The sequence below is a fragment of the Colossoma macropomum genome, unplaced genomic scaffold (assembly GCF_904425465.1).
Source record: "Colossoma macropomum unplaced genomic scaffold, Colossoma_macropomum, whole genome shotgun sequence".
NCBI classification, from domain to species: Eukaryota; Metazoa; Chordata; class Actinopteri; order Characiformes; family Serrasalmidae; genus Colossoma; species Colossoma macropomum.
Window position 1 is genome coordinate 7608471 of NW_023494789.1, and position 21445 is coordinate 7629915.

The 21445-nt window shown below is 38.6% G+C and overlaps 1 protein-coding gene across 1 annotated transcript; it reads right to left on the reverse strand.

Annotated features, from left to right (window-relative positions):
* Positions 1 to 2045: 2045 nt before the first annotated feature.
* Positions 2046 to 21037, reverse strand: cobll1a (cordon-bleu WH2 repeat protein-like 1a). The gene is made up of 11 exons (XM_036569952.1): positions 20893 to 21037; positions 17719 to 17881; positions 17361 to 17565; positions 15373 to 15598; positions 15174 to 15227; positions 14155 to 14258; positions 13150 to 13380; positions 12170 to 12278; positions 9312 to 9528; positions 7016 to 8354; positions 2046 to 2681 (listed from the first exon to the last, which is right to left on the reverse strand). Exons 2-11 carry the CDS (start codon positions 17805 to 17807, stop codon positions 2658 to 2660), a joined length of 2598 nt encoding a protein of 865 aa, XP_036425845.1. The 5' UTR covers positions 17808 to 17881; positions 20893 to 21037; the 3' UTR covers positions 2046 to 2657.
* Positions 21038 to 21445: the final 408 nt, after the last annotated feature.

Genomic DNA, 21445 nt, shown 5'->3' on the forward strand with positions numbered 1-21445 from the left:
CTTGAGGTCATTTATTGATCGTCTTTTCTTTTTGTGTGTGCTGAATATGTTTTCTGTAATCCAGGGACAGAATATGTTTCTATTCTTGCCAGAAAAAGAGCAGATATTTACAGCACTGAACAAAACAGGAAACATAAAAACAAGAAATGAGAAAATGAAAGAGAGGGTGGATAATTTTGTTTTAAACCATGTTTTGATGCCTCCACTTCTATTGTGTAGATGTGCTGTCAGTGAAAAGGTAGTTCAGGTTCCAGAAAACATCAGTAACAATTCTCAGTGGGGTTCCGCAGCACACTGGCAAAATTTCAGTCAGGGAAGTGTTGCCACCTAGTGGCTGTGGTATGCAAGCAAATAAAAAATCTTAATCTGGGTTTCCGAATCTAGCCCCACCCCATTTCAATACTGGGTTTAACAAGCTCTCGTCCCCATTGGCCTCCTCATTTCCCCAGCGTCATCCTAAGGGCTGTTCCATTACTTTATTAGCTCAGATGAAGGGTACTAGATGGGCCTTTGGAGGGTTCAAGTGTGACAGCAAAACTTGCTCACAAATCATTGCGACCTCACGCGTTTCCCTTTTTAAACCCAAAATAACGGCAGACAAAGCTATTTAAAATGACATTTCAAAACCATAACATTTGATTTGCTGGACTTTAAGTCACAAACTACTTCACCAGTTACACATGACTGCTGATACAACTTCATCACTTTCCTCTGCTGGATTATGTAGTGCTCAAATGTTTTGCATTGCAAGGTTTGCATGGTTTGCTGATTAGCTCTTGTTTCTTTTCTTTTTTTTTTTTTGATTTTCCTGTTTTCTTCATTATTTACATTTCTTTCTTGTTCCTCTTCTTCTGTTCTTTCTTTTTGTTTTTCTTTTCCTTTCCTTCTCTTTTTTTTCCTTTTTCTTTCTTCCTTTCTGTTTCTTTTATTTCTGTATTTATTTTCTTTCCTTTTCCCTTTATCTTTTTTTTTACTGCTTTTTATTTCTTTGTTTTCTTTCTTCCTTTTCATTCTGTTTCTATTTTCTTCCTTTTCCCTTTATCTTTTCTGTTCTTTTTGTTTCTTTTCCTTCTTTTCACTGTTTTTTCTTTCTTGCTTCTTTTTGTTTTCTTTCTTCCTTTCTTTCTGTATTTTTCTTTCCTTTTCCATTTATCTTTTTTTTTCTTTCTTCCTTTCTTTCCTTTTCCCATTCTCTTCTTTTTATTTCTTTTTTTTCTTCCTTGTTTCTTTCTTTCCTGCTTTTTTCTTTCTTTCTTTCTTTCTGTTCCTTTCTTTCCTTCCTTCCTTCCTTCTGTATTTATTTTCTTTCTTTATGTATTTTCTTTCTTTCCTTTTCCCTTTTCCTTTCTTGCTTTCGTTCTTAAATAGGATTTATTCTGTCATATGAATTTGTGAAAAGTCTTTTTTTGAACTTCTCTTAACCCGGGACTAAAGATAGGAAGTTTATCTGGTTTGTCTTCTGCTCTCTATGAATCTCTTGTTTTGACTGACTTGAAAAATGAGCAGTAGGACCTGCAGGAAAGTGATGAGGTTGTCAGATAGCACTAATTGAGACCCTGGAAGCTACACTAAAGACCCCCGGGAGAAAATTGAGGACTGTTTGTCTCACATCGACTGGGCTGTGGTCTCTGTAGTGTATCATGCTGTTTCAGAGTTTGGATGTTCAGTTGGAATAACTTCAGCAGCTGTATTAGATTTCTTTATCTCCAGACACCAGACATTAAGATTGATGTGCAAAATGAACTTCAGGACATTGAGGAAGGTGATGTGTTTGAGGAGGAGAAGACTGAGAAAGTAGATGGAGAAGAGAAAAAGCAGAGTGATGGAAAGAAGAGAAAGAAAGCTGGTAAAAAGAGCAGGTGGTTTAGACGGTGAAGTTTAGATGTAAAACTTTAGGCAGTGCATTTCAACATCAGCAGGGACACAGAAAGTGGGGGTGCTGAGGGGGCCGCAGCACTCCCTGATTTGAGAACTGCACCCCACCCCACCCCACCCCACCCCCATTCCAGAAAATGTGAAGCTTTTTGACAAAACCTAAACCAAAAAGTTACTATTAATGTTTAAAATGCTGCAGAAAAGCTACTGTAAATTAATATAAATTACTACTATTACGCTAAAAGTCCTTTCCCTGGAAGCTCATGCACATATTTTATTAATGCATGTTGGCAAAACAGAAGCAATAACATCACATTTCTTCGAAAATCCTGTATCAGAACTCTTTCTGAATTATAATCTTCCTCAGTGGTTCCCAACCCTGGTCCTGAAGCCCCCTCTGCCCTGCACATTTTAGCACTTCACAGTTTAGCACTCAAAGCTCCCAACACACCTGATACAACTAATAAGCTCCTTAACAAGCCCTTTTTGGGCTGCAGTGTGTGTAGAGCAAAGCAACACTACAGTGCGCAGGACAGGACCTTCAGGACCAGGATGGTGACACATTGATTCAGCCTAACAAATAAACATAAAGGAGATGATGCTCAATGCAACTCATAAAAAATGGCGGAAAAACACAGATCAATGAAACTACAATACAAGAAAAGACCAACAAAACAAGCTCACATCTCAATAAAAACATAAGCAGTGACCTGAGAAGGTTTCTTATCAACAAAAACTGAAAAGCTTCATCCAAATCTGGATCTTTGTATTCGTCCGGAAGGTCAGTCAAGAACACTCTTTTCAGCCTGAGGACACAAAACACATTGGATATTGCTCATTCATCAATATAAATACATCATCATTCATTTTTCAATTTCTTTTAAGTGAGCAGGCTCCACTGAATTTTTCAACTTTTAAATTAAAATGTAAATCTCAGGTTCAGTGAAATGGTCATCTAAAGCAGTAGGATTGCAGTACTGTGCAAAAGTTAGAACGCACCCATTCTTTTATTTAATTTCCAGTCAAAGTGGCCAGTTATTCATTTTTCAAGGGAAAAAAGCAGATGTATGTATTTAGATTTACATACATATATTTAACAAAAACATACACAGAGGCCTTAACAACTATATATGATGTTTCCAGTATTCAGTGTGGCCACTCCGCCTTTATTACAGCTTCTATTCTTTTCAGGAGTCTTGCTTTCAGTTTTTCAAAGAAATCTGCAGGGATATTTTTCCACACCTTAAAAGTTCAGTCTTAGAAGTTGGTTGCACTTTCTACCTCTCATTATCCAAGTAATTCCAAACACATTCAGTGATGTTGAGGTCTGGACTCTGGGTTGGTCAGTCCATTGTACTGAGAACACCAGCAGCTTCCTGATCTTCTCAGCAGTGTGCAATGTCCTCAGAAATATCTGCTTCTGCCATTTTAAAAGGCAGCTAAGGTGTGTTTGGGTAGCTGCTTGTGTGATTGGTAGTGTCTCTTTGAAGGCAAACATTGCCTCCTTTGTGAACAGCTTTTGTTGGAAGGACACAGCTGTAAGTGGTTGGTTTCATGATTGGAAGGATGATAGTAGGTGGTAGTAGGTGCATAAAAGTGGACAAATTAAAACAGAAAGAAGTAGCATTACTGAGTATGAAGAAAAAGAGAAAACTAAAATATGGTGTGTTTGCACCGCTGCGAGAATTTGGCGGGAGTTTTTCAGACCACCTCATAAGTCAGACTCTCAAAAGTCAGATTGTTCCACTTGTTTGTTTGTCCGAAGAAAAAAATGGCGTTACAAAATGTTCTTCCGCATGTTGCATGCAATTACATATTTCCACCAGAGAGGTCTCCAAATCCCCAAAACTTATCTAGTGGTAGAGTAAGGGTTGGTGGCTTTTGTGTCATTTTCTATTAAATATATGTTTCCTGCTTCTTTTCCTGACACTGGAAAATGAATAGCTTGTACTCAGTGGCCATTTGACTGGAAATGGAATAAACAAAAGTCAGAGGTCTTAAGTAAATAAAGTATTTTTATGAAACAGAAATACTTAAATTACTTACTTAAGCAAAGAACCATATATATAATAGTAATACATTATAACTTCCCTCATATTAGCCAGGGCTAAAGCACAAAAATATGAAGCATGATAATGAAATGACCCAGGTTTTTAAAGCACACATACATACACAACTCAGGATCCTGACTCTCAGTTTAGTTATACAGGATACGGGCTGAATCAAAGGTGGACACAAAGCAGTTTGCTCCACATAAACATGCATACGTGCTTAGAGGAAGGAACAAACCACTTCCATAAACTTCACAGGACAGATGTGACAAAGCAAGACACACTGTTATGAGAGCTGGATGCCAATATATGCACATTCTGAACACACACACATATACATGCAAACATTCTAACCTTAACAGACCGTGACCTCATAACTCTGAATAAACTGAACAGCACAGATATAGAAGTGCATACATCCTTTTTAGGAGTGCCCTGTTGCTGGATGACAAAAGATAAACTGCTTCTCAACTTATGTCCATCAAAGACTTAAAGGGTCATAGGGTTGTCTAAGCGTTCAGAAAGAAGAGAAGACAGGAGAAACAGGGTTGTGCAATCAAAGCAAGGCATCTTCAAACCCTCCAACACCCAACAAAGTGTGGTGCACTGAACAATGCATGCTCTTTGAAAATATTTAAAGAGTACATATTTTAAATTTTTCTTGTACATACCCCCCCCGCCCAAAGTCCACTTAAAGTGGAATTCCACTTATTTTCTGTATAATGCATTCACAAAATCAGAAAGTTTGATGTGAAATGTTTTGTTCTGTAGAAACTTGGTCAGAATTGTACAGTGGTGGTGATGGGACCCAGATGTCTGAAGCATTTAGTACATCTAAAAGCTACATCACATGAAGTAAATACTTGAAATGGGAAAGAATATGGTTCCTCATTCCTGAAACTCCTGTAGGTTCACTGGTGGTTTTGGATAGTAAATAAAATAGCTATTTGTGTTGTAGCCATGGTGACCCCTGGTTCCCATCACCACCACTGTAAAGAAATCTGAGTCTGTAAGTTGCTCTACAGTGAAGCATCTCAATCAAACCACTCTGATCAACTTAGTTTACATTTCAACAATTGAATTATGCAGAATATTTGGAATAAAATGTGAAAAAATAAAATTCTAAATTTTGGAATTCCCCTGTAAGACATTTGTGTTAAGTGCCATTAATTTTTCACACTGCCATTTTCCAACCTCTCTCAGAATTAAACAGGCTATTTTTGTTACCATGCTTTTAAGACCGATATGCATGAAACAAACTGTTCAGTTCAGACTGAAATTCTCAAAGATGTTGGAAGAAATAAACTCTGGACATCTGGATCCTTTGGAAGACTATTATGCCATGATACATTTGCTTCCCAAAAGCCAAAAAGAGTACATTAAATTGCACCCCCCCCCTTTTAAACTTGACAGTACTACAGACAGTCTGCAGTAACAACATGGCTTATCACTTCAACAGGAATGGGCTGAAAATATTGCTTGAGTGTGACTGAGGGTACATATGTGAATATGTTCATGGTTGTGACATTGAAACACAATCACTTCAGAGCAAGTTGTTTTTGCAGTTTAGTTTGTAAATATGTACTATATGCACTGGAGGGTGAATGGAAAAAATCCCGTTTTTTTTCCTCCTCTGTTTCTTTTCCTAATTTTTCTGTATTCTGTCAGCAGTATGTCAAAAAATATTGTATTACTGTACTTGAAATAATGACATATTTTGTCGTAATATTGTTTTAGGATCTTAAAATAAAGACTTAATTTCTCAAAATAATGACTAGGCATCTCAAATAATAATGTCCAACAAGGAGGTGGACATAACGTTATGCCTGATCGGTGTATGTTTTTGAATTTGAAAATACAATGATCTCTTTTATTTCTTTTTTTTAAGTCATTATTTTAAGATACTAAGTTGATATTTTGTCACATTGCTGCTAAAAATGGAGAGAAAAAAAAACAAGCAATTTGTCCTCCTCTACCTGGCAGGAACTAACACTCTTACATTTTAAAGCATGGAAAACTCACTTCCCATTATATGGGCCATATAATGACAGAACTGGACATAAATTTAAACATATGCCTTTTATATCTCTTATATATCTGTTTTAAAAAGATCTGTTTAAAAAAAAAACGGCTTCGTTAGAAACTGTTGTAAAACACTACGATATAGGCTCACTTATGACCGCCTCACAGCAACTGAATTGACTCATGCTGCTCGCACGGACCACTGAATGTACTGATAAAGTAAAAACTTGGCAACTTATGTTTTATAGGCAGCTAACTCCATCACTGATATCACAGGCTTGAATCAAAGTACTTACAGTATGATTAACTGTAAAATGGCAGTACAAAAGTCTGAAAAATGTCATTTGAATGTCTTACACGCTTCAAATGTTTGTGTTTCAGTCAGAAGTAGCGTCTAACCCAGGCTGAATCCCAAACAGCTTCGTACTCCCTAAACAGTGTGCTAGCTATGGAAGTTTAGAAATTCTAGCCTCTGCAGCCAAATAATGCATCCTTTATTGCGTGTGGATGTGGCTGAATCCCAAATGACCATTTCTCAGCCATATTTTGCACTGTTGGGCTGCAGGATCCATTATTTAAATTCCTATGTAGTGCACTATGTAGGGAGCAGGGAGCTGTTTGAGATTCAGCTCCAGCGTGAGAAGAGGGTGCCGCTAGATTGGTGCTAAACACGACTCGCAGTGGTTATTTAGAGACCAAAAAGTACTTATAAAGCAAACATTTTTGCGCTGTGTTCTCATATGTTCATTGTTATACGGCAAAAAGCAATGATGGGCGACCGAACATTCTTCTCAATTGATCCATGGTTGCTTGGCAATGATACCATACTCTCAAGGAACTACATTTCTTGGTGGAATACTTGTTTATTTCAGTTATTCTAAATAATAAATTATTTTTTGAAAAACTGTGTGTTTTATCATATTTTATGTTGGCCGCTGTGTTATAAAAGCAATAAGCCACAAGAGGCTGTGTGTTACTGCGATTTTATCACAGGGAAGGGCCTCTCGTGGCTTACTGCTTTAATATATACTCAAGTCATACAAGACTCACATTCACTTTTCACTTACTGTGTATGTGGATGGGGAGCTCCAGGCTCGACTCCTTCCACCCTGAGCAGACAGGATACAGTGGCTGGACCTTTGAGAGGGTGGATGTTGAGAGAACCCTCTGGAAGGCTGGGTTTGGGAGCAGGAACTTTGAGTGGAAGGAGATAAAGGGCAGACTGTTTTCTTAAGACTCTGAGCTCTACGAGAGACAGCCAAGGCGAAGAGAGACATGGGGGCTGGAGAAGGAACATCAACAGCGGGGCTGAATTTAGAAGAGGTGTCTAGGTCTGAATGACCAGATAAAGTAGGAGATGCAGGCACTAAGCTAGGCTGGTGATTACTGCAGGGGGACTTTGGATCAGTTTGGGAAAGAGACTGGAAAGAGTCAAGTGGCTGGTAAGTGAGAGACACTTGTGGTGCATCAGAATCTAGATTAGAATCAGGGGAATGAAGGTCAGAAGAACGGTTTTCATTCCAGTAAACATCAGGGAGATAAGCAGTGTCAGCCATAGGCTTATGGTAGGTCTCAAAGCTGGATGGCTTTGGATTGATGGTGGAAGCATTTGAATCTTCATCATCCTCCTCTCTTACTGTCCTGAATCCCACGTTTTCCTTTCTTTCCTGCTGATTGTCTCTTTCAATCTCTTCCTCTTCCCAATAAAGAGGAAGTGGCGGTGGAAACCCATTCTCTACATCCTCTCCTCCATCCCGCATTATTGTGTAACTCAGCGCTTCTTCAAATTCATTCATCCATCTGTCTAACTTCACTGCTTTCCTGTCGACAGTGTCACCTTGAAATCTCCTTCTCCTCTCTCTATACTCCTCCACCCAATCCCTCTCTTCTTCCACTGAGACTTCGTCTTCTATCTCCTCTCCCTCCTTTTCAGAGTGTTTCTCCATATCTCTGTTCACCTCAAACTTGTCAAAGCCTTTCTTTACTGCCCTTGGAATGTCCAGCCCTCCATCTCTTTCCTCTCGATTTTCACCTTCGCCATATTTTTTTTCCAGAATCGCCATCTCATTCTCACACAGCTCAGGACTCCCAATCTCTTTTGGTTCTAAAGTCTCCACATTATCTCCATGTTTGGGAATGCTCTCTAGAATCTCTGTCTCTCCATCGCTCTGCTCCAAAGAGGGTAAAGCCTCCAGGGTAACAAGAACCTCATATTGCCTCAGGATTGGCTGTCTTCTCCGTGGTACCACAGTGAAGGTGGTGAGACCCTCTCTCACAGAGCAGTTCCTCCATAGCAAGCTGCCAGGGGACCCTATGGGATTGGAGTCCTGACTGCTGGCTGGAGAGCCAGGCACTGACTGAGAGTTGTGAGAAGTGTTCGCTGCTGGAGGTAAATATGTGACAGAACTGGAGAGAAGAGAAATTGAAAAAGCACAACCAATCAAAAACAAGTCAGCATGAGAACAATATAAATCATCCAGCCAGTTCAATAAGGTGGCAACTCAATTTCCTGAACCCCAGATTTCTTGTTTTGTACAGTGAGTTGTTGGTTTTTCTTGTATCTTCACTCATTGGCCATTTTATCAGAACCACCTAACAAATAAGTGTGCTTTGTAGCCAACCTCTGCACCCATCATTAGTGGGACAAAAAACACCCTAGGACCATCACTGACCAAAATATTTTGGTGGTGGATCATTCTCAGCATTGTAGTTGCAATTGTGTTTCTGGGACTTTAATACAGCTGGGTTGAGAATAGTCCAGCAGTCAAAACCATCTAGCCTACAGTGGTCCTGTGGTCAGAAACTGGCCACTGATGAAGGGATACTGAAGAGATATAGGATGACTAACAACTTGTTCATTGAAAAATCTTTAACAGTTGGCTTACAAGTTGTTGCTACAAGTAGAGATCTCACTCTTTTTTGTCCAACACTGATCCTAAAACCTTGAGTATCGGCCAATCTGATATTTCTTCTTTAAAACCTGTTAAGCTTTCAAAATGAGCTGTTTTTAATTGAAGTAGGTTATAATGCTCCAACTACTCAAGCTCTCTAGCGCACTCTCTAACCATATACACATATAAATACACAGCAATATAAAACACTGTGACTATGTGCTACGTCAGGCTACATTTGTGACAGAATTGGATCAAATTCATCCTTATAATACGTCCGATCCAGCATTTTCTGGCCCAATACTGATCTGCCATCTCTACCAACATGGCAAGAACCTAATAAAGCAGTCAGTAAGGCCTAGCTTTTTCAATATATGGCATTTAATTAAAATGATTGAAGCTGTGATTTAATAACTTTGAGCTTAAACTGAAAGTCAAAAGGGCCAAAGGAATGAAAAATCAATTAAAATACCTATCAGGCGAGAGCTCTCCCTGTTCTTTTGTCTTCATTACATCCATGAATTCAGACAGGATCTCTGTCATTAAAGAGGTTGATTGGCTGGGCAAACAGGCTGTAAAATCACCATCCTGGTTGGAACAGTTGTTGCTCAAGTGTAATGGTACATCATCTTCCTCTTGAGCTTCTTCTAATGAGGTGAGGTTAAGTGAGGCTCCTACACAGGACCACTCTGATTAAAAAAGAAGAAACCCTCATTTCTGTATGACCTTGCACTACCTCTTTTGCCTACTTTCTTTACGTTTTTAATGATTTCATTTAGAGTAAACTATTAAAAAAATACATGTGACAAGGTTGTTTGGGGAATGCCATAAAAGAACTACTTTCGGTTCCCTAAAAACCTTTTCATGGATGGTTCTTCAGAGAATTTTGTAAATGCGGTGTGTGAATCTTTTTAAAAGAACCTCCACATAGAATAAAGGTTCTAGTAAAAGGTTCTAAACACTCACAAATCTCTAATTCTTTAAGCAATCAAAAGTGGTTCTTCTATGGCACCACCTTGTGGTAGTATAACATGATGTTCACAAAACACTTGTAGTAAAAAGTAAAAAAGCTGTATAACTTTGTAAACTAAGCACCTTTTATTAAAATATGCTTTAATGTTAAAGATGAACAAACTTTAAATTTGGCACAAGAAAAGCATCACAACACAACAGTTTGAAAAGGAAAGCATAACTGACAAATGAATAGATAAAGCAAAGATAAACAGCATACAACAAGAAAGAGACCAAATTTAATGATGGAAAATAATTAAATCAGCTCATGACTTTAGCAAAAAACATTTAATAGTCTTGTATGTAACTGTGCAAAAGTCAGAGACCGACCATCATTTATTTAACTCTGAGAAGAAATGGATATAATCCACTTGCAAAAGGAAGTGGAAAGACAAAAGAGCAAAAGATGGGACTCTTAATAATCTTACAAGACCTGGTAGACCACCAAAACTAACCATCAGATAAACAGCACTTCCACTGAGAAAAGGACAAAAACAAAGAAGAAAATATGCAATAGAACACTAAAACTGGACATCGGAGACATGGAGTAAGATTATATGACTGAACCTAAATTTGTAATTAGGATTTCTTGGATCATGAAAAGCAAAAAATACAACCAGCTTCTAAGACTGAACTTTGAAAGTGTGGAAAAATACAGGCAAAGAGTGGACACACTAAAAACTAAAATATTTATACATATACATATTCAGTAGTTGAGGAGTCTGAGTAATTTTCTGTCAAAAATGTTTTGCTTTTTTCTGACACTGAATAATGAATAACTTGTACTTAATAGACATTTTGACTGGAAATTGAATAAACAAAAAGCCTCTGACTTTTGCACTGTACTGTATTTCATGTTGAAAGAACAGACTACAGCAAAAGGACTTAATCATTACACCACATTACACCACAATGTCAATTATTTGCTGAACAGAAGCATATCACCACTTAAAGCTGCACTATGTAAGATTTTTTCACTTTTAAATTAAAGAACTAGCAATACAGGGTCAAGAGGAAAAAACCTAGTGTGCGTCTGCTGCTGTGAGTTGGCCTGTAAAGCCTAAAATAGTAATTAAAAAGTCAAGAGATGTCGGGAGTTTTTGGGACCACGTCATACGTCTTTACATGTTAACGTCAAATTTACAGGCTCAAAAAGAAGGTCCTGCTCAGTGTTTAGGTCTTAAATGCAAAATCAGCATAATACTGATGAAGATATGATAATGATAGTAGATAATTTACTCACATGCTCTGAAGACACGTATTTCAATTTACCAAGTTTTGACAGAGTTCTCTTTGAATTCTCTTTCAATGCGTTCGCAATCATCAAATTCATCGGCTCAGGGAAGGGGTCAGAAGCACAACTGATGCTATAAAATGTTCTTCCACACATTGCATGCAATTACACACTTCTACCAGAGAGGTCTCCAAATCCCCAAAACTTACACAGTGCAGCTTTAATCAGCTCTGTTACCAAAGTTGCTTAAAAACATAGATATTTTTCATATTAAGGCACCAATGATACCTAGAGGCACATGCCTCACAAAGCGCATAGAGTAATGCTTAATCACTTAATTCAAACAGAATTAAAAATTGAAATGATTAAAATGCTTAAAACTAAAAAGTCTTTCTGCTTTCAAACAATGGTAGGCATATCAAATTCACAATACATTGCTTAAGCTGTATGCAGCTTTGCAATAAAACCTTATAGCAACATAACACAGTTGGTCAGGGGTCATATGAACCCATAAAATCTTGATTATTTCCTTGAGTAGTATAACAAATGCTCAATGAGACCTGATCCGGTAACTGCGTCTATAATTTGACAGTTCACACCAAGGACAGACATTGACATTGACATACAAATGACAGATTGGTGATAAGGCTGACAAACATGGACAAGAGGATAAGAAGGAGATCTGCCCATCACCAGTGAGCAGGACAGCAAGAGAGGAGTGTGAGAAGAGAAGAGGAAGAGAGGAGCCACAGAGTCTCCTAAGCACCCCCTCCTGGTAGGACAGCATCTGAACAAAAGCAGAGAGGCAAGCCACTGCTTACTGCAAACATTCAACTTGCAGGTTACTATCAGGCTGCAATTTTAACTGGCTCAGATTAAAATAGGCTTAGATGAATCCATGTAACTTCATTAAACTCAACTCATTGCTTTCTTTCCACAAATTCAGCTTCCTAGTATTGTTATATAATCTGGCAAACACCTTCAAAGCAATGGGCAACATCATGACACATGCAGTGTGTAGTGCTACTGATATCATGCCATTTGAAAAGCACATGAAAAAGCGATGTACACAAATGGACACTTACCTTTGTCACTAGAGTCTGGCATAGAAGAACTACGGCATGGAGGAGGCGGAGCTCTTCGTTTGGTCCTTTTAAGAGATGACTCGGTGGAAGAGACGCGACTAAGCACACCCTGCACCAATGCACATACAGATCAACTTAAAGATCGCACACTTATTATGTGAGACAACTGTAGCTGCAATACATGCAGCCTTTTTAACGTAAGATTATACAAGGCATGTGGCAATATCAATTTTAAAATCACGATAATTGCCTTACCTTTTATCATCATTTACAATATTATCACAATATTGATCAAAAAAAACATCTTTAAAGTTTTTGAAAGTCATAAAGATCTCAGTGTTGCAGATCGTTATTTTAATTATACATAAGTAATATTTACAAGTAAATAAACATTGAATATAATAATAAAGTCCGCAAAGTGAAGCTCACTGTGCATTACCATACAGAATTTCTTGCAGTGAGGAATGAAGTTAAGAACTCTGCTGTAAAGCACTAAGACCTGTTAGTCCATTAGCAGTCTGCTGAGTTACATGTTAACCAAAACAGAATTAAGTTTAGTATTCTTTCATGCCTTTTTCTGCATACATGTATTAGTGTTTTTGGTGATGTTTTCCCCATTTTAAGCAGTGTACAATGAGTTTTCACTGTTTTAAGAGAAAAGGTGTTCTCTATCTGCCCCCCCTTCTGCTGTGATGTGGCTGTGCTTGTTGTGATTGCTTATAAGCTCCACTCAGAGGAGGGGCTATATCATATGATCAGACTGTGATAGCGCAGCGGGAGTTTGTCAAAGCAGAGGTGATCTGCCACCTAAAAATGTCTTGTAAAACTGCAATTTGTTCAAATAAATTGCAGTGACAGTATTTAAAGTAACATTGTCATTGCAGTATTATTGAGTACTGCAGTATTATTACTGTGCATGTCTACTGGTGAGATTTCACTCACTTAGTTTAAAGCACACTCTTCTGCCAACATCTACACACCTGTTTTCCGTTAGCTTTGTCAGTTGGCAAGTTGATGGACTGGCTAGAGTTCAGTCCGCAGGGGAAGCTCTGGGACCCCATCATGCTCGGAGGCTGCGGTGCCCGTCTCTTCTTGGGCATATCGGCGGATGGAGTGGATGTGGGTGAGTTTCCCTTCAGACAGCTAATATTAACCACATGATGATTATTTATTGCTGGAGAGGTGGGGGAACTGTTGGTGTTGGACACATCCTATGGAAGCCAGAGAAACAACCAATCAACTGAAACAACTAGCAATAATATCAAATGAGAAACAAGCCTACTGATAACTGTAGAGGGCCAAAGATATCAAGTACTTGCCATGCAGATATAGAAGAAGCACACCTGTGATCTATTTAGATATTAAGATATAGAGACTTTCCAAAAATAACATGCAAATTACATTGTAAGATGCAGTAGTTCTTGTAAAATCACTGATTATCACACTCATAAGGAAATCCACTCATGTAGGGGCTAATAAATATACATGTGATACAGGCTTGCAAGCAAGAACGGAAAAAATAAAATGGAAAATATTATCAAAGTGCTGCATCTACCCCAAAGTTCAAGATACATCAGAAAGGGGATTTCCGTCTTTAAACTAGAAAATACCACTCCCAAGACTATTGAGCCACCACCACGTACGGCAAGTAGGCATGTTTACAACAGATGTAGCAATTATTACATTTTTTATTTTGGCCAGAGTGCCCCTTCAAGCAACATACAACACAATATACATGACTAGGGTTTCTTTAAGAATATTTCTGATTGCACAAGAGGGAAAAGATATATTTTATATCTGGTATTTTGTGTGGTGCCTGAAACATCATCTCTTGTTGTGCTGAGTCATATGGGGAGTATCTGATGCAGCAAATGGGATTAACACTAAACGATTAATCATATTTTGTGGTGAAGCTCTTCTATAAAGCTGAGCCTCATTACTTGATAAACAGGAACACATTAATACAGAAAACCAGGTTGACAAACCTCTTCAGCTGTTTTCTTGCTTCTCCTGAACAAGCCGAGGAACCCTTTGTTCTCTTTCTCTCTCTGGCATTTCTCCCTGATCACCACCTTCTCCACCTCGCAAACTGAACAAACAAACAAAAGCAAACTCTAGTACTGAAATGAGCACTCAAAGTCATTTGTACACTGCAATCTGTAAGAAACCAGGCAGTAAGTATTTTGGTTAGTCTGTACAACAGCACATGGGATGTGAAAGGCTGTCTATTAAAGTTAAAGTGCAAAATGCCATTAATTTGTAGACATCAGATAAACAGGCTATTTATGCGTAATATGTCTATTTTAGGCAGGTCATAAGTAAGTGGACAGTTGGCTGCTCAACTGTTTCTTGGCCAGCTGTCTGTTCAATCATTCTTTCATGCACAAACAAGATACGAAACAAGTCCCAGATGCACACCACTGGTAAGCCCCAAGAACAAAAAGCCCAGGCTACAGTTTTCTAAAAAAGTACAGAGAGCTAGGATTGTTAAATGTCTGCAGAGTTCGGACAAACGTTCTGGACAGACAAGACAAAAATCAACAGGAGCATCATATTGAATTCTCTGTGTATGTGTAAGTGTAAAATTCTACAGAGGTAGGAAGAACCTTCACATCTAGACTACTGCAATGCATTATTCACAGGAGTACCTACCCCTATAGACAACTCACTCAGAACTCTTTCAGCAGGAAATAGACCGAAATAATTTACTGAAACAACAAGTTTTAAGAGTTTTTCAGGACCAAAAAGTGAAACGGTCCTGAGTGCCTAAGTCAATTATCCTATTATTGAAGATAAGACTGAAGGCAAAAAGACCCCAAAACAAGTAAGAACAGAAACATGCTGAAACTGGAACACTGTAATTCCCTCAAGTTCATCCAAATCCATTGTGCACTGAAGTACAAGCCAAAAAAAACTGTCTAGTTACTTACAGACTACACTGTAAATATGGAAATGCTGCTTATGAATTAGTTACTTGGCACAGAGAGACACCTTTTTCTTTTACCTTTATGAGCTGGTGTTGCTGGGTCCTTTGGGTCCTTTGGGTCATTTGAATGAACTGCAACAGGATGAAGAGGCTATTAGGTGCAAACAATTGATCTTAAGAGCAAAACAATACAGCACTAACATCTGGATCCGCATAACTAAAGCCAAAACAGAATTACTGGCACTGGTGGGAGATTATGAGTAACATACATCTATACCTCTTGTGTCTTTGGCATACAGATCTCTGATGCCATAGTCATTGAGCGTTTTGGTGAGGTCGAGGGGGTCTTCTGATTGGCTGTCTCTCAATAAGACAGTGGTGTCAGGGTCAAATTCACACTTTTCGCACACAGCAGGCATTAGCTCAGCCAGTGGTACCCTAGGATTGACTCGTACTACAGCTTTATGGGACTTCCTGTAGTTTATCATCAAACGCACTGTGGCCTGGGGAAAAAAAACACAATAACGTTAGTGTATTACAATCTGTTGGAATAACCGTGTGTACCATATGAATGTTACAGAGCATGTCTGTCTTTAAAGAGGCTAAACTAGCATTTATTTTGTTATTCGACATTATGTAATACTGTGTAGTGCAGCATTGTATCCCTCAGCCTCATAGGTTTGATTTTATATCATTTTCATGTTTTTGTTCGTCAACGTTCTCTCACTACAACATCCAGCATGCATTTTGCAAATATGTTAAACAACCACTGGGAATCTTTGCAGTGTCAACCAATCCTGAGCTGTAAGCTAATAAACATAACCAAGCAAGCATTAGTGGAACGTTTACCTCGGCCATCAATTCTATGTCTTTTTGGCACAAAATGGATACCAGAAACAAGTTTTTTACTCTTTTAGCCAGGGAAAAGATTTACTGATGCATAAAGAAGTTGTTGTGGTTCTCCCACCTTCAAGATACATCACTCAAAGAGGGTTTTCCAAGTCTTTTCCAAGTCTTTAAACCGTAAAATATTTCTCTACAGACTGTCGTTGTACTGCTGTAACATCCGAGAAGGCATATTTACAACAGATGTAGCAATGATTAAAGTTTTTATTTTTGCCTGAGTGCCCCTTTAATTAAACAACACATCACCATATAATTTTATTAAAGCAATAAGCCACATTATGGGCTGCTGCTGAAACAGGACAAGAATGTTCAGTCAATAATCGCTGTACACTTTTTGTTGGCGCCTCTGTGCAGTCGTATTTAGAGGTCATATTTAGCACCATGCTTATACCATTGAACACTTCACTTCCCACCCTGCTCCCCACGTGTTGCACTGTGTAAGAATAAAAAAAATGACTTCTGCACCCAAACAATGCATAACAGCCAACAAATAGTCATTCAGGATTCAGCCACATCCATACTGGACGAATAGCACATGATTTGGGTGTAGAACCTAGAATTTTTGGGTGTTGAGGCTAAATACTTAGCTAGCATGCTATTTAGGGCAAAAGAGGGGAATTAAGGACCAGAGTCCAGCACAGCTTGGTGATTTTCCTGCTCTAGCACACCAACTAAACCTGGTAATTAGCTGATGAGTTGAATCAGGTGTGCCTGGGCAGGAAAATCTCCTGTGCAGAACCAGAGTTGCCCACTTCTGATTTCAAGAGTACCGAGCTGTTTGAGATTCAGCCTGGGTTTAATGCTGCTTAAGGCAGATCTGACTAAAACATGGACATCTGAAGCATGTAAGACATTCAAGTGACATATCCTGTAGTCTTATATAGTGAAGTGTTACAGTGAACCATACAGTAAGAACTTTAAATCAAAGCCTGTGATATTAATGGAGGAGCTGTTTAGCCTGTTAGTGAGCTGATCAGCCTAATTCTAGTTAAGAAAATAAATTTCCAGCCTCTCAGTTTAAACCAACCTGGGTTTTTACTTCATCTGTACCCTTGGTGGTCCATGCAAGCAGCATTACAGTCAAATATTATTCCATCAACAGCACAAGGATTTTTCATGATTTGGTGTCGTAATACAGAACTCAGCTGTTGTTAGGCCGTCATAGACGTGCACGTAATGAGTATTTTACAACAGCTTGAACATGGCTCAGCCAATCAGATTTTATGACAAACTATCTGTTCCAGTATATAAACATTATCAACAACTAATTAACTTTTTTGGACTAATTCCTGTAGCCCAACTATGCAGACATGTCCCTAGAATATCTGAGGTGGAGAAGTCTATTTTAATTTGTCTTACCACAGGCATATTAGATGCTCTTCTGTTACTGTCATCACTTCCTTTAGGTTTAAGCACAACCCGCTCAGCTTCCAGAGAGCCAATCAGAGAGTTTGGTTTGAACTTGATCTGGTTCTGATTGGTGGAGATAAGCTCGATGATGTGGTCTGATGGATTCAGGTGGTACTGCCCACACAGAGTGACCAGCAAGTCCATCACCGGTTTACTGTAGAACACACACGCGCACGCACACACACACACACACACACACACACACACACACACACACAAGTCAAATACACACTTTATCACAGTCTGTGCATTCCATTTAAGTTACTCATTCATCTACACATTCTCTCTCTGTGTCCACTTCCCTCACCTGCCATGCACTGTAACTGCTCTCTCCTCTCCTCCTGGAAGCTGCACAGCCAGGGTCAGATCCCTTTCAATCAGCTCCTCCTGCTCCATGTGTGTGTGTCTGGGCGTTTCAGACCGAGTCAGTATTCAAGGAAGAGTATTCTGGAATTTCCGCTGTTTGTGTCCTATTAGAGCCAAAATTAAATAATGTTATTTATATGCAGGTCACCACACAGTCAGGAAATGATAAGGCTGGCAGACCAAAGGTGAAGAATCTATTTGAACACTCAACTAACTTTAATTACTGAAGCAGCCATTCATTTTACGTTTCTACAACCTCACTTCTATCAGATTCAACAATCAAAGAAATTCTGCTCCTTCTCCATTCCAGCATTGGGATGCCAGAGATGCTGGACCGCTGTTAGTTTTCCCCTGGAGTCTGACTCACTGTGACTTTGCTAACACTGAGCAGTGGAATGTGAGATATGTTCCGTCAATGTTGCACACACATAGCATGCAAGAGCCCAGAGGTGAGCAGCTTTAGCATTTTATTTTAGGCCAAAAGAAATCTAAAGAGAAGAACAGAGGCAAACAAACTTGAGTTATACTGGTAGATGCTGAATGTACTGCTGTTCTAAAGGGGAAATTACATCTCAGTCCTTCAGATGTAAACAAAGTCAGAGTGGTCTGAAATGGTGCACTGCAGATAAACTTACTACCTCACTTCTTTACAGTGGTAGTGATGGGAACCAGGGGTCATGACATCTACAACACAAATATAACCATTTCATTCATTATCCAAAACCTTCTTTTTTTAGAAGTAAGGTTGACAAAGGTGAAACAGTGGTAAGTTATCTTTGGGGACTATTTTGCCTCACAGTGCCCTGCATGTACCTCTTCACCATGAACAGAATTAAAAAATATGTTTCAAGTCAAAATCTCATCTCAAAAGCACTTTAAAACAATGTCTCATGCATCAGACAGTGTATTCATAACAGTTTCATGTAATAGCTTTCTTTGAAGTAGCTTTTAGATGCAGTAAAAACTTCAGATGTGTGGTTCCTATCAAAACCACTGAATTCTAACTCGGTAAGTTTCTCTATAATGGCACATTTCACATTAAACCACTCTGAAGGACTATGTTTACTTTTTAGCGACTGAATTATGCAGAAAATTTTTAAAAATCAATGGAAGGTATCCCTTTTTTTAAATTTTAGTCCTAACATCATTGGAGTAACAAAACTTTTACTAGAGGATGTTTCAGGCTACTCTGCCCACCTCTGGAAGTTATAACAAAGAACGTGTAGAGAGGAGAATTACCATTCTGTAATGTCTTCTGGGTTTCTCAGACACTAGAGGGCGCTCCCGAGCGAGTCCAAAATGAATGAGTTAATGTGGAGCATTTGAGCAAAATCATAGTTTATAAATGCTTAAACATTTTAATATAAAAAAACCTTCATTTTCTGAACAAAGAACAGCACAAAAAATTTTAACACGGCTGTTAAAGAGCTTCTGAACTCGCGTTATAAAAGTTCAAAACGACGCCACTATGACTATGACTCCATACTGCAAAAAATGGAATCTTGTCAAGTAAAATCATCTTAAATATAGTCAAGAAATCTAATGTTTCTCCACTTGAGATTGTTGTAAGCTTAATTTAATATTATTTATCTGATTTATGGACATTGTTTACTTGTTTTAAGTAATTTTATCAAGTAACATTATCTCACTACATTGGCATTGTTGCCTGTTTTAAGAAATGTGCTCAAAACCAGCAAAATTTTCTGCCAACATAGTGAGATAATTCTGCGTAATAAAATGACGTAAAACACTTAAGAAAATAAGACAGATAATCTTATTGTAAGTGCACAACCATCTCAAAATGGAAAATGTGGGATTTATCGACTAGATTTAAGATCATTTCACTGCTGCCCAAAACCCATTTGCTGTAGAAAAAAAGACAATATGCAGGTAGGTTTTCTTTGCTTTTGAGTGAAATACAAACTTGTGCTTTCTAAAATTAAAGAAAAGTTCTGGGCAAGTGATTAGAAACTATTTTAACTTTTCATTTTAGCCGTTTAGCTCAATTCACCTCCATTCACTGAGGACTCGCTCGTGGGCGCCCTCTGGCGTTTTGCAGTCCTGTTTTTGATGTAATCGGGAAAATATGAAGAGGTCACTGAGAACATATACGAAGCCCCGTGACAGGGTGATTATTTTTTAATTAAGGCGTGGCCACATATTACTATATTGAGGCCAAGTTAGGTTTCTCATAACTCGTGGCCTTAAAATATTACTTTGTAGCCACAGCTTATTAAAAATAGTCATCATGTCACCTTAGGGGCTCCGTACATATGAGCTCTGTGACGTTTCACTTAATTTTCAGCCCCTGTGTGTTTGTGTGAGGTAACGTTACCTAACAGCCGTTATCGTTCTCCACCGCAAGAGTCGACCACCCGAGACCCTCAAGTGTTAAAAGGCTGCTAACACATTTGCTAACGCCTGGGTGTGTGTTTTGGGTCAGCATTATCACAGCTGCACGTTATTTTCCAAAGCAGCGGAGCGGCGCGAGGTCACGGACCGCCGGACACAAACCGCTCACGCCCGCGCTGCACTGAGCATGCGCAGCACGCACCTGGCGCTAAACTAGCGAGAAGCTGCCCTCAACTCTCAGCCAGCAGTAGTTTATGGTCACATTTTTTCACAGTAACGTAACCCAGTTATGCTTATAGTGATTCTTTTCTTTTCCCACCAGCTATTTTAGAGCTTAACTGGCCACAAGTGGTAAGAAATCTTGGAATTTGTTCAGATTGTTTGGCTACAATGTGGATTTATCTACCCTACATTTTTCTCTCTGACCCACGTGAATTACTCAGCTACTGTTTACACAGTTCAGCATATTTTTCATAAAACACGTTTAACGCGTCGGATATTAAGCCCAACCTTTCAAAACAAGAAACGACATTAAGTTTTGAATTTCTTTTCATTCATGATTTACATTGGCGCCTCCATCCAACCAGTTTACTCGAAGCTTTAAGAAGGCTGGTTACATCAGCTTTACAGGATTAACTAAAGCATTACCAGGTGACACACACACGTCCCCCATTACGCAAAGCGTGGGAAATAACGTGAACAGGCAGACTAGACTGAGACTGAACCCAACTATTAAAAAAACAAAAAGGAATTGCTTGCTTACCTGCCTCTTTGCTCTTCAGCAAACTGATTTTCACTTTTCACAGGTCTGTCAGACAGTGTGTGGAGAGAAGAAGGGAGAGAGAGAGAGTAGTAGGGGGTTTGGGTAATCCTGCTTTGCAGGCAGCTGACAGCACCTTATGGACCTGCCCAGTCCTGTGACATCAACAAATCTGTTTCCTGTGTGTGTGTGTGTTTGTGTGTTACTAGTACAGTTCTAATTTAGGGTTGTGCAGTTACTGAGCAAAAAGACACTGAGTTAAAGTCAATATTTGCCAGTTTGTATTTCCAGAACTGTCATTAAGCCAGTTACTCTGAAGAAATGAGTCTGTATTATATATATATATATATATATATATATATATATATATATATATATATATATATATAATGAGTCTGAATTTAGGAACTGTTTTTAAGAGCTGCTACGTGCTTTTTTTTTTTTTGCAATTGTAACATCTAGCAGAGAGCAGTATAGAATGCTCTCTATATACATGTGTTTGAAATTAAAGGGCCCATCCTACATTTATTTTTATTATTATTATTATAATTTCCCC